This window comes from Hipposideros armiger, unplaced genomic scaffold (assembly GCF_001890085.2).
Source record: "Hipposideros armiger isolate ML-2016 unplaced genomic scaffold, ASM189008v1 scaffold_230, whole genome shotgun sequence".
NCBI classification, from domain to species: domain Eukaryota; kingdom Metazoa; phylum Chordata; class Mammalia; order Chiroptera; family Hipposideridae; genus Hipposideros; species Hipposideros armiger.
The window spans coordinates 1,842,913-1,856,973 of record NW_017731580.1 but is presented as its reverse complement, the minus strand read 5'-3'; the positions used below and the strand labels follow the sequence as shown (position 1 = coordinate 1,856,973).

The 14,061-nt window shown below is 40.2% G+C and overlaps 1 protein-coding gene across 4 annotated transcripts in view; it reads right to left on the bottom strand.

The window, feature by feature from the left end:
• MET (MET proto-oncogene, receptor tyrosine kinase) overlaps positions 1–14,061 on the bottom strand; it is a 112,708-nt gene that overhangs the window by 74,565 nt on the left and 24,082 nt on the right. For all 4 annotated transcript variants that reach the window (XM_019654771.1, XM_019654769.1, XM_019654768.1 and 1 more), the window contains exon 2: positions 8,744–9,960. In XM_019654771.1, the coding sequence (XP_019510316.1) occupies positions 8,744–9,946 (1,203 nt within the window). In that variant the 5' untranslated portion in view covers positions 9,947–9,960. The remainder of the gene's footprint in view (positions 1–8,743; positions 9,961–14,061) is intronic.

Below are 14,061 nucleotides of genomic sequence, written 5' to 3'. Positions count from 1 at the left end.
GTTCGGATCCCACATGAGGGCCAGTGACACTGCCCTCTACAGCTAAGATGGTGAACAACAGCTCGACCTGGAGCTGGGCTGCCCTGAGTCGCCGGCAACGGCGTAGGCTGCAGTGGGCTGCCATGAGCTACCGTGTATGGCTGGCAGCCAGCGTGAGCGGCCGGCAGCCGGTGTGAGCTGCCGTGAGCGGCTGTCCAGTGGCAGGTGACTGATCTGCCTCACCCGGGAAGAGCGCAACGATCACAATACCAACTTGGGCCAGTGAAGCAATGTCCTCCACAGCTAGTCAGAAGAACAAAAAGACAGCAACTTGTCTGTTCCCCTCCCCCAATTCCCCAATAAAATCTTTAAAAAAAAAAAAGCTAGTTCAATGCTGCAGCATGTAGTTCAGACCTAATGTCTATGAAATAGGTAATAATTATTAGTTTATTACATACCGGCTAAGTAGTGGCCCATGTACTAAAAATACATTGCTTTTTCTAAAGTTTTGAGGTTTACATAAAAGTTATCTTTTAGCCTTATTTAAAAGTTAACTTTCACCTCCTCAAGGTGGCTTTTTGTGACTATACTACCAAATTAACATATTCCTCAATTGCACTCACAGCTGTTTATTTCCCCCATACTATGTTTCATAAATCATCACAATGTATTTGCTTGTTGATGTGACTGATCATTTATGGTCACGCCCTCCCCTCATGTGTTTGCTTCATAAAGACAAGAACCATGCCTATCTTCCTCACCACTGTAATACCAACAGGGGTAGGCACTCAATAACTATGCTGAATTCCTTACTGAATCTTGGTTGTGTGAACAAATCCTTTCCTCTGTCTCTCGCTGAAAACAATGATTATAAATTCTTGGTCATTTTATGCACTAAATAAAGTAGGCTTCTAGCACTTGGCTTAAACTAATAAGATGAAAGAACAAGAATATAATGTAATTAGCTTAAAATAAATGGAAAGTATTGCACATTTTATTGTCAAGATAATTTTAGAGATATTCGTTTTTGCTATTGACTGCCACTCAGTAGTGCTTGTAATCTGCTTAGTGCATTAGCGCTAAACACTATTGATTCACTCTGCTCACACACCAATTTAAGCTCTGCATTTTCCCCATTTCCTGAACACCACTTCAACTATAGTTTAGGTAGTAGCATGGTTGCTAGACACAAGTGTTAATAGGATTTTAAATTTCAAATGTCATTAGAAAATTTAGTATCATACAGATTTACACTTTTCTGCTACATGAGCACAAATTCTAGCAAATTATGAACAGTCTATGTATTTTGAAATGACAACCCAGCAAACTTAATTTTCATAAAATCAGTTCTAGAAAAGCACGCTTTACAAATCAAAACTGACCTTAATTCACCCCTTTTGCCGAGAGCACAATTTGAAATATCATCTACCCTTTTCATATCCTTTGATTAATAACTATTTTGGTGATTTACCCATGTAAGACAACTAAAGTCAGAATTTAATCTGAATTAGTAATTTTTATTTTTTGTTTTATATTTATACTATCCACAAACCATTTCCTCCTATTTGTGAAAATTAAGAATGGTTAAAACAGCCTTTAGTCTATATTGGCATGCATTTGTAGGACATTTTTCTGTCCTCGTTTAAAAACTAGCGAATGTATTTGAAGAGAAGGTAGGTGCATTCCATCTGCTCCAAAGCTAGCGGAGCTCTAGGGCGCACTATGCCTCTTAATGGTTTTAGGATAGGGAGCCAACACCACTCAGCCAGTAATTCACATGCAAACGAATCTGCCTGGACTATTGTAGTTAGAAAACTATTTAATTAGCAGACTGGAATGTATCTAGCTGGGATCCTAGAATCACTTACCACATTCACTATTATTAAAAAAAAAAAAAATCAGGGGAATTTTACTGACTGTGGGAGCAGCTGAGTCCTGTTTCTTTTCCCTGGTAACCTAGCCCGTACAGCACTCCCTGGCTGCAGATGGGGCTTGTGGGCACATATCTGGGCACTGAGTCACTGTGGACTCCTGTGCCCACTGACTCAGCATCTGTGCCAATCCATGAATAAGCCACAGCAGAAATTCCTAGTGGGTCTTCTATCCCAGTTTTAACAGCTTCTCATTTTTCTTATTAGGGTTGAGGAGATAAGCGTGCAGGTGGGATGGCCATCAACAAGAGAGAATTCTCAAGTAAGGATGGAACACCCAAAACCTAATATATTAATCTGAGCAAAAAATCCATTTTGACTCCAAAAGGTTAATATTCTTATCAACATGCGGGACCTGCAGGCTTTTGGAAGTCTCTAACCACGTGGTGGTGTGGCTATGAAAGCATGGCGGATTAGAGCTGTATCTTCAAGGTGTTATTAGCACTTCAGCTTTTCAAAAACCAACTTTAAGATTTTTTTTGCATGAACTCCTTATTGTTTACTACATTAATCTTACCAAATGAATCTCCACATAGAAACCAACTACTTAACTCAAACACAGAGCACACCACCTGCTTCCAAAGACATTATGAAGAATGAGTTTTAATGCATGTGGCATAGCTAACTCTTAATTATCCACACACGGGCAGAACCATCGATCACATCATGAGTCAGTCTAACACACAGGTGAGGCCTACCTACACTGTTGGTTGCTGTTTCAGCATTAGCTGTTTCTCTTGGCTGGTAGCTTATAAAAACATCATGCCTTTGCTTCTTCATTCTTTCCTGGGGTAGACCAGTGAATAAGCGATGAAATGGTTTAAAGACAGGTTGAGAAGAGGAAGAGAAAAAAAAGCAAAGGTCATTAATGGCTGACTCTGTAATGCATGTTCTCATACCCTCAGGGTGTGCCCAGTGATCTCAGAGAGTGTTACAAAATTCTGGAAAAAAATAATTTTAAGCTCCTTTTAATAAAGCAATGCAACATGCTACTTTTCATGGGACGGGTAGCATGGAAAGTTCAAAAAAGTCAGGGAGCAGCGACCCCCTGAGCCTGGTAGGGAATAAAGAAGAGTTTACAGAAGGAAAGGCATCAAGTATAAAATTAATGAATTTCTACTATGATTTTAAAAAAATAAGTATATTAAATCCTTATACCTCAAAGATTTTCTTTTTTGCAAGAGTTTGCTTTGGTAGCTACTACATTTGGCACACGGCCAAGATATTTAGTGTTTAGAATGAAGAATCCTCAATAACATTTTTCATATAGGATAACATTCTCTCATTTCGGAGCACAGGAAGTAAAAAAACCCTGAAATCTGACTTCACATTTTTCATCTCTAATACAAAATGCGTTCTCTTGAGAGGCTTGATTGTTTAAATAAGACATGCCAAACCAGTATAATTACATGGATGTTATTTGTAACACTGACTCCACATTCCCAGTTCAAATGGTGGGGTGTGGGAGATTATAGATATATGGCCTATAAAGAATTATAAATCTTTGTTTATTTTATTAAATATTATGAGACATGCCCTGAGGATGGCAGATCAATAATGGTCCTTGTGGTTTCCTGATGGAAGGCTGCAATTATTTTCTTCCATTACAACTTAAATGTAACCCAATTTTAGTCATCTATCATCCTTATAATAGTAATACAGAAACATCACTGTATGCTTATTTTTCTGCCTATTCCTATTATTCCTTGTTTGCATCTTGTTTTGATTTTGTTTTCATTCATAATTGTTCTAATCACTTTGCTTTCTTCCTTTGATGGTTCTGAGTGGTGACCCTTTAACTTTGGCACTCTTTGAGGGAGATGGAAAATTACTACTTTAAGTTTCCTTTATTTTGGGAAGCGGTTGGCTACTCTTTGAATTTGAGTATAAATGATAATTAAAAACAAGGGAGCTTGATACAAACATCCTGTGAGGTTCAGGTTTTTTTTAAATTGCATTATATGCAAATTCTTGAATGCATAGTGTAACTTAAATTACATGAGCACGGTATCTTAAAGGGCCATGGGTAGGTAGGATTGAAAGTTGGGGAAAGCAGCACACTTTGTACTTGCTAGCTTGGCTATAGGATATTTCTGATTCAATTGTCTTTCTCTTTGCTCCCAAAACACCACCACTCCCACCTCTCCTTTTTTTTTTGCTATTGCCTTAAGAAGGGCTCATACACATTAAGCGTTATGGAGGTGGGTCACGCGTAACGGGTATGGAGAGCCTCATGAGCAATAAAACCAGAAAGCAGCCCAGTCATTTGAATTTGCCTTTCTTTACATAAGTATTTCTTGTAATAATCGCTGCTATTTATTACGTGCCATGGACTCAGTTAGGGTCTTTTACAAACATTATTACACGTGTTCACACAATAGTCCTGCATGGAAGAAAACGGGTTCAGAGAGTTTAAATGATGCTCTCATGGCCGGACAGGTAGAAAATCGTGGGGTATGCATGTGAACCCAGGTCTGTTTGACTTCTGTCTTGTGCCATTTGGCCACGCTGCCTCCCAAAGAGCTGAATTTATGGTCACCCTATTGTGCTGGCAGTTTAGTTAGATTACCCCAGATTTTTACCAAGCCCCGTGAAGTAGGTATTGTCACTTGCATGTTACAGAAGAGACCGAGGCTCTAAAAAGTTAAATAACAAGGCAGACGTCACACAGCTGGGATGCAGCAGGCCAGGACTTCCTTCAGATGTGTCTGTACCGAATGGCATGCGCTTCCCCTTCAACTGATTAACCAATGGTCAGGAAGATGACCAAGATGTTGATGAAAATATCTGCCTCAAGTCTCCACTTATTCTTTCAAATGCTTACAAACAGAGCAAAACTTTGATAATGAGATTGTACAAAAAAACATATGATGACTATATTTTCTGAGTAGGTGACAGAACCCTTTTTAATTTCAACTTTGATTACAAATCTTTCCAAATATGTGTATATCATTCTACTTCTCTTAGTAAGTGTGCTATAATTTAGGGCACTGGGTCTTTGCTGACTTGGAGGTTTAAAAATTCCCTTATTCAGTATTCTCATTCATAGGAGATAGGGCCAATGTGTACTGATTCTTGCTTTCCCTGGAATAATTGTCATGTTAATAAACCCCTTACATGATACTGTGGGAGGGTCCCATAAATGTGCTTAAAAGTTACTGGATTTTTAATCCTGTTTATCCCAAACAGAACGTGAAGTGTTTTTTATTTTTTGTTTGTTTGGTTTTGTTTCCCCTACCCAAATTTGGGGCTTTACAAAGAAAGTCTTCATATCATGGGGCATTTTCTCAGTTACTTTATTTTGAATAATAATTGCTGTTTAGGGACTATGCATTAGTCTATAACAACTTCAATCAATACTAGTTTAGGATGCTTATAGAGGTCCACTGATGAACAGGTGAAAAAGGAGGTTAAGATATTTTGGAGGGTATATAATCTCATAATTCTAAGTGTTGGAAGTCACGTTAAACAAACCCTTTAAGAATCCCTTTCAAAAGCAACACACACACAAAAATGGTTACATTGTGAAGATCAAGAATAAACTCTTATAAAACAACTGATACCATCAATACTAATATTACACGGGTGGGTACCTGTGGCTTGAGGTAAATTTCTAGAAACAGTCTCATATGTGGAAGCAAAGAGTTCTGAAGCACAAATAACTTGGTGGTAAAGATGATGTGCTCCGAAAATTATCAGATGACTCAAAAGACGGCTTTAGTGATGCCTTCAGTATTAGAAGATGTATATGAAGAATTTGTATAGATAGTGTTTCATAACATGTTGGAGTGGGAAAAGCAACATAATGAGTGATCTTCAATAAGCAAGTCAGGCCTGCTACACCTACCAGACCTCTAAATTGAAAAGACCCTTTCTTGGCACTCTCTCTGTCTGTTCCTGTGATAGAAATCTTTCTTGCACACGGAGGGAAACTCCACAAGGGCCAGAAAGCCTCTGCCGTGGCTGTGCTCACACTCTGAGGACCCGGCAGAAGCCTCAGCGGGAAATTACTGCACAGCTTTCTTAACCTTCTCCACAGAACACACAATAGTCCCTCCACAAAGATCTGATTGATTAGACATGTTAATAACAAAACTACAATGTATGTGTCTATTCACCAAACTTTATGACAAAATAAAAACTCAGTTCCAAGAAATTGTTAGAAGGGTCACCCGGTATCTTGCCAAGTAAAATTGCCAAGACAAAATGGAGTCATCTTATCACTTAGAATCTTTTCAAACTGGTTTGATTTTGTAAATTGTTTTGTTTTTGTGTGAGTAATGGCTCTAGGTGCCTTGTTTTGAAATGAAACTGGGAATGGCTGTATGCTGATTATTGGTACGATCTGAGGTTTTCTGTGGGACGGGCATACGAAAACTGAGAATGTGGGTAGTCTCATTCTTGGAAGAATTTTGATCTTCAGTAACCAGGGAAGATAAACAGGCAAGTAAATAGAGGAGGTTTGAAGGTATTTGTCTTTCTGGAATTTGGCCAGTGTGGAAGTTGGCTCCCCTGTAAGAAGATTACATTGGCAAGCTCCATCTTCTTTCCCACAAGAATGTTTGCGATGGGAGTGATAATGGTTGTAGGTGTGGCTGGAGCATTTTGGGCACTTTTCATGAGTGATAAAACTGACTTGAATTTCATTGGATAACTCGTCTTTTAGTTCCCTTTGGAACACTAAAAAAGTCAAAGGTACAGGATAAAGTTCAGATGTAGTTTGAGAATTTCTAGAATTAATAAATAGTTTTACATTTGGGGGCTGACATGAGCTAAACAAAATAATAAGATATCAATATACCCTCGTAAGTTAAGTCTCTTCAATTTTTAAGAGAACAAGATTTAAATAGCAAAGTCACGTGCTCTAGAGGACGTGGAGAAATTCCTAATAGATTCTTTTTAAATTTGTGTTTCTGAAGCAATTCATTGGATGCAGGAAAAGTGTTTTTTGTTTTTTTTTTCTGGAATGCTATTAATATTGCACTTCTATTTCCTAACTCCAGGTTTCTGAAAGTCCTTTTGTTTCCTTTCATTCTTTTGTATTTTCTACTGAAGAAAAGGGGCAACCTCAGAAGGAATCCCACTGCTTCTTACAGAGTTTGCAACATACATTAAACATATGCAGGGAGCAATAAGTCTTATTTGGGATGTATGTGTTGTATATTATGTGTATTCATAGACTTTGCAAGGGTAAGGGGGGAAGTTATGTCTGTAGCTCACCAAAAGATGAATTCATTTTCTCAGAAGTTTTTAAGCTTTATATGTAAAAAAAAAAATTACTTGGAGCTTCCATCTGGGGAAGTACCCCAGACACTTCAGCAAAAGTGAACCAAATGTTTCTGAATTCACATGCCCTTGGTACCCCTCAGCAAATTACATACTTCCTTTCACCAAGGACATGTTTCACCTTCTTCCTGCTTACAATTATAACCTTTATTACTTAGATCAGGGGTTGGCAAACTGAGGCTCGCGGGTACGTTCCATCTTAAAAGTTTGCCGACCCCTGGAATAGCCAATCCTATCCCTCACAACAATTTAAAACTTATTCAAGAGCCATAAATATATTTTTACATAATTACCATTACGTGAATAATATCCTTTAAAAATTTTATAAATGAAATGATGATAGATTTTCATTTTCAATTTTACTTCAGAGCCTGCAGCTCATGAGCCGCAGTTTGCTGACCCCTGGCAGCTCTTCCGTCTCAAAAGTGTGCCGACCCCTGACTTAGATTGAAAACTGCTAGAATAAGAGAGATGTACATTTCTAAAGTCAATTCGCCTTTACTATTTGTTTATTCAATTATTTGTTTTATTTGTTCATTCAATTATTTGAACTATTTGTTCAAAGCTATACTATTTGTTCACTCAATTATGATCACGAGTGGCACAGCCAGGTCTGTATGTTCAAATCTGGTTCCAAACCAAGAAAGCCCAAGGTCATCATGGACTTCCTCTGGTACCATGTGACCTGATGACTAGCAGGATAAATCCCCAGGCATAAGCTGGAGGCTTTTACTATATCTAGATCAAAGCAACAGAGTTTCCCTAATACCCCCTATGAAAATACTTCATGGAAGTATAAACAATCACCGATAAAAATATTCATATTTATAAGTATCAATACCAACCAGATATAAATATTAACCTAGAACTGGGTAGACACATGTCTATTCAAGTAGGAAGTCCATGACTGATGTTAAGATCCAAGAAAAGGATGTGGGAGCAAAGATTTCCTCTCTAGTTTTCTATGTTATTTACAGAAGTGTATTAGTTCATTTAAAAATGTTTTATTTACCAACATTAAAAGAGATTTTGCTTGTTTTTACTTAAGTTTCTTTAAGTAATGCCAAGAATTAGAAGATTGTTTGCGTATTAGTGAGGGAAGTGAGGCCTCAAAAGAAAAATGCCTTCAAAACCCATAAATTAACTTGAGCGCCTAATTTTAAATGTTGTAAAGACTGCAGTGGGATCTCCATAATCATGTTTTATAGGAACTGCTGTTGTGTTAAACTTTGTGTAAATCTGACCAAAACTACTAAAGCTTATAAGAAATAAGTTTAATAATCTGAAGTGCTGGCAAATGTGCAAGCCCAAACTGTAAAAATATTTTATTTTGTCTTTTAGTTACCACATTAAGTTTTTCTCAAGCTGTGATGTGACTTTCAAGGGAAGGTTCAATTTCTAAATATTCTTGGAAAGAATTTGCAAATATTTTGGATTAAGACCATTTCCCAAGCACCAATAAGCCCTTAATATCCTTTTCTAGACTGAAACTTGTTCTGATTTATTTATCCCTCCTAATTTGTAAGTGGGGAATCTGAGTGACTTACCTTATTAAAGCAGGGCTCATGGTTGGGTCCATAAAAATGCTGGAGACATCTCACATTGTTTTTGTTGACGATCTTGTTGAAGAATTCATTGATAAACTTGATCGGGAACGCACAGACGGCGGAGCGATTTGTTGGCTCGGCGGAATCTGGCTTGCTTTGTGCAAACACCCCGTAGAGGATGTCATCGTCCAGGTTGACACCTATCTGCCTGGCGAGATGTGCCCCAGGCTTACTGACGTAGGCAGCTTGGAGGATGTTAAACACTTCCTGCCTGGTGGATCGCTTTCTTCTCTTCTCTGTGAGAATACACTCCAGAGGCATTTCCATGTAGGAATGCAACCCGGAGTCTATGGAACAGAACCTGATTATCCTCGTGTGAAAAGTCTGAGCATCAAGGGTTTCCCGTTGGACCGTCAGAAAGTAAATAAAATGGTTGCTTTCAAAGGCGTGGACATACTTAATGGGGTAAGAATCTCGGAACTCGGGCAAAACATCAATGTAGGACTGGTCTGTCAAAAACTTAAACCCATCTTGTGTTTCCTTCAGCCTTCTCACCGATATTGAATGTAACGCGTGGTCTGGAGGGGAAGAAGAGTTCAGAGTGTTGCCCACGAAGAAGTTGATGAACCGCTCCTTCTCCGAAAGCAGGACTTTGGTTCCCAGGGCGCTGACCACGCAGTCGGGACACTGGCCGGGCTCCTCATCGGCCTGCGGCGAGTACATGCAGTGCACCTCGGACTGGATGTCCGCAGCACTGGAGGGCGGCAGCACGTGTCGCTGGCAGGTGCCCCTGCGGACACTGCCGCAGCTGATGAGCTGGTCATCATAGTACGTGTCCACCAGCAGAGCCATGTTGATGTTATCTTTCCAAACGCCCCCTGAGACATTGGCCTTGTGGCTGCAGCCCTGACATGGGAAACAGTCCGGGTGTTCCAGCACCGGCCCTGTCTTGTACTCAGCCACCTTCTGAAGGTCTCTGTCATTCAAAACGTAAATGTAGTTTATGGCACCCAGGTAAATGTAATGCTTGTGCACAACGACATTCTGGATGGGCGTTTCCGCGGTGAAGTTGGGCAGCTGGTACTTCATGTTCACGTTCATCGCAGACTTCATGAGCGCCGCTTTGCACTCCCCGCTGCCCTTCTGCACCAAGGTCAACAGAAGCAGGAGGAGGCCAGGTGCCAGCACAGCGGGGGCCTTCATGGTGAGAGGTGAACCTGCCAAAACACATTCAAGGTCAGAGCAATTCAGTTGTCATTAGAAACAAAAAAGACATGCAAAGAATTATACTAGCTAAACTCTCAGAAACAGGGCTTCCTAACTGGACATTTTACATTAAGCGAAAACAAAAAAAAAAACTCTAGCTGGTTTCACATAAAGATGCATTGTGCAGTTGGACATGACTCTACATAGTTTAATTTTAGAACTCAAACCACGATGGAGTAATTTTAGTGAACCATCATGAGATGCAAAAAACGGTCTGTGTTAAGGGCCGGAGAGTGACTAGGTTAGATTCTTTCAGCACTAAAGTCAAACACACAGCAAACTCCTTTCTTAGCTCCTTGCTGGTTGTTTAATGTGGTTTAATATCTGTGGTTAATGACTACGTTGATATTTAAACTTTCTCAGTTAGTCAAGTAAAGGAATTGTGGTTCAGATTCATTTATTCTAGAAATCACAGCAGGCATTGTTTCCTTGGGAGCATGCAGAATTACTAGGCTAAATTTAGCTTCCTTTTGGAAGAAAACAATCATAAATTCTAGAAGCAACATGATCACATGCTGTTTATAACGGGATTTTGTGTGCAGAGGAAAGGTATGGTTATAATTTGGCTATAGCTGACCTATTGTTTTGGATAAACAAATGCTTAACTTAATGTAAGATCACCGGGAACATAAAAAACCAGCAAGCTGAAAATATATAAAATAAAATATAATCTTCAAGACTAAAGTCCTAGAATTATTTCACAGGGAAAAACAACATATTGTTCATTACCAAGTCAAAAGCTATTTAGTACAAAGAACATTATTTTAACATTCTGTTGTATGCACATGGACAATATTTCTACTTGGAAGCATGAGTGGACTTGTTATTCAGTTTTTAGAAACTTAAGGTGCCCAAGTTATAAACACTGTGAGTTGAACTTATAATGGTTATCGGCAGGCTAGCAGGTTGGAAGGCGAGGCTAGAACAAAGAGAAACTAAATAGATGTTACTTTGTTCCCTTTTTAAATGCATAATTCTGACAGGACAAAGGGAGCATCTGAAAATATACTACACGTTGTAACTATTCTGAAGTCTAACCCTGGGCCTACAAAATCACAACAGAACTCACTGAGCAACTAGTATGTGCACAGCTCTGTTTGCACTATGGAAATGGGAGGTGAACTGACAAAGTGGTTGAAAGATGACACACATATGCAAATAACTATAATACTTGGCATTATGATACCCTGCATAGCACAAACCAAAAGCTAAAAGCATCAAGAGAGGGAGGCATGGCCTGTTCTTAGGATCACTATGATTATGAAAAATAGGGGTAAGTCTATTGTGTTGTAAGGTCCAGGAAAGCAAGGACAAGGTCCGTTTGGCTCATCACTCTATCTGAAGTACCTAGCATAAAGTCTAGAACACAGTAGGTGTTAAATAAATACATGCTGAATAAATGAATAAAATTTAAGCATCGAGTTCAAAATCACAGAACAGGTAAAAATAGTAGCCAGAATTTGAATCCAAATCCTTTTGACTCCAAAATCAAAGATAATTTTACTCTACTAAATTTGATAGGAATTGGGGCTTTATTTAAGGTGAGAGAAAGTCATTTATTTAAGGTGATAGAAGGGTTTGGGGCTGGAGGGCCACATAAAGGCTTTATTCTAGGAAAGCAGGGTGGCTTACAGCAGGGAGAACCTGGCAACAGGAAGACCAGATGACAAGCTATGATTACAGCCTGTACCCAGGAAATAAGAGCTAGCCAAGATGGTGGCCCCGAGAATAGAAAGAAAGGGGTGAATGAGAGACATATATGAATAAGTAAGATCGACACCTACATTGGTGGAGTACAAAGGCGAAGGCAAAGATGGTTAGCAGTCATCTGGGGAAAAGTGGAACAAGTTACAGAACTAGGCTGGTTGGAGGAGGAAGCCAGGCTGAAGACTGGGGAATGTAATTGGCTGGTTTTACACGTGTTGAGTTTGATGTGATATTGAGAAAGGAGTGAAAACGTTCCACTCGAGGGATGACTAGTAGGTTTTACATTGTTCACCAGGAAGCAGGTGTCTGGAATAAGTGAAGAATGATTTCAAGCCGACAGAACATTTGTGTCAAACAATAGAGGGGAATAATGAGAAAGATTCTGGGGAGAAGCCTGCCCTTCCTGGGAAATAGGCACAATCAGTCGTGGGAGAGACAGTGTCCGTCGGGGTGAGACAGTGGCAAGTGGAAGCGTGAGTGCCAAATGACTGCCATCTCTGCACTACAAGGCATGAACATTTGGGGCTTGGAGTTAGTGGAGTAACTGGGATTGTAGTTGGGCTAGAAGTAAACTTTGCATGTTGTTTGCACAGAGGTGATGGTTAAAACCAAGAGTGTTCAAGGAGAGACAAGGTGAAAGAAGAGAAGGCAAATGAACCAAATCTTGGGGAATACCTGCACTAGGAAAACCAGTGAAGGAATCAATGAAAGAAGTAAGTTTAGTGAGGCATCAAGTGAATGGCTACTGCAGTCACAGAAGCCAGGCCAAGCAAGAAGCTCAGGGTGGGATGTGGCCCACATGAGGCTTTGTGGGCCTTCACGAGTGGTTTCAGTGGATTCAACAGTGGTGCTGGATGCTGAATGGAAAAGTAATGTGGTGAGGAAGTAGAATGTTTGTCAAAGGAAGGACAAGCAGAAGGCAATATTAGGGTCAAGAGGAGTTTATTCTTAAATTGTAGGAAAGACATATGTTTTGTGTCGATCTCCCTTTTTTCTGCTAACATTTATTGGTGTCTACTGAGGACCACGCGGTGTGGTGGGTGCTGGGAGTACAGACAGGGTGTCTTACTCCAGGAGGCTCACACACACTTGGTGGAGGCCGTGTGTTAATAGACAGTGATGGGAATGTGTAGGAAGGGCAGCCAACCAGGCTGGAAAGGATGCTGGAGCTGTGTCTTGAAGGGCCCTGGAGAATGAAAACTCCCAGATGGCAGAGCAATCTGTGTAAAGGTATGGAGGCAGGCGAGAGCACAGGACGTGGTCGGGAGAAGTGCAAGTAATTGAGCCTGGAGAGCTGGGGAAACCAGAGGTCAAATGAGGGAGATCAAAATTATTGGGGCGACATTCCAAAGGAGCAAAGAGAGGCATTTGTTTGCAAGAGCCCTGACATGTAAGACAAATCAGGGTATCTGAGACAGAGGAGAGGATGAGAAGTCAGATGAAGTACAAGGACACTGAGGAAGTTCAGGGCACATGATCTCAATGTTTTAAAAATACATCAGAGTATATGACCATCTGCTGAAAGTGTTGGATGTGGAGAGGGATTAGGAACTTGAGGGAGGAGGAGGTTTAGAATAGCTACAGCAGGCCATGCAAACTGACGTCAGTGGGAAACAAAAGAAAGGATTGCTCAGTCGCTCTGAGGGCTCTCTTTTGAGATAAACTACAATGTATTATTTCCTCTCCACATTTATGAGATATGGAAGAAACCCAAGGCAGAAGGTCAAGGAGACAATGATTTTAGGGTCCAAATGAAGGCATGTGATGGGGATACAGGCTTTGAAGGCTGGAAAATTGTAGTCATTCTGGAGGGCAAAACAAAGCTCCATTAAGGTAAAGAAGTAGAAGAGAAATCATAAAATAACAGAATAACATGCACTGAGTGCTTATCATACGCCAGGCATTCTGTGAAACCCTTTGAATTACTCTTCCTAAACACCCTTGACGCACGGAGTTTATCATTCTCCTTCGAATTGAGCAAACTTGCCGAAGTCACACAGTTAGAACCTGGTTCAGTGTTACGTCTGGCTCACAGGCACCTGTCCAGTCTCTTAAATGCTCTCTGACCACTGAAGTGGCAGCGTCCCAGGCTGAGGGCGCGCGGGAGCTCTGGCCCCGCCCAGCCCCGCCCCTCTCCAGCTGTGTGACTTCAGGGCACTCACCAACTCTTGAGTTCCAGGGTCCGATTCCCCAGCCATGATGGTTTTAAATATCCAGAAGAGCTCTTATGTCTGAAAGCACTTTGTTATATAGTGTATATAAATATAAACGTAGGGTGTTGCACTTGCTCTTTTTATATCTAATTCTCATTGTTTTGAAATGCAGTAGAAAATGTTTGGCGCTGG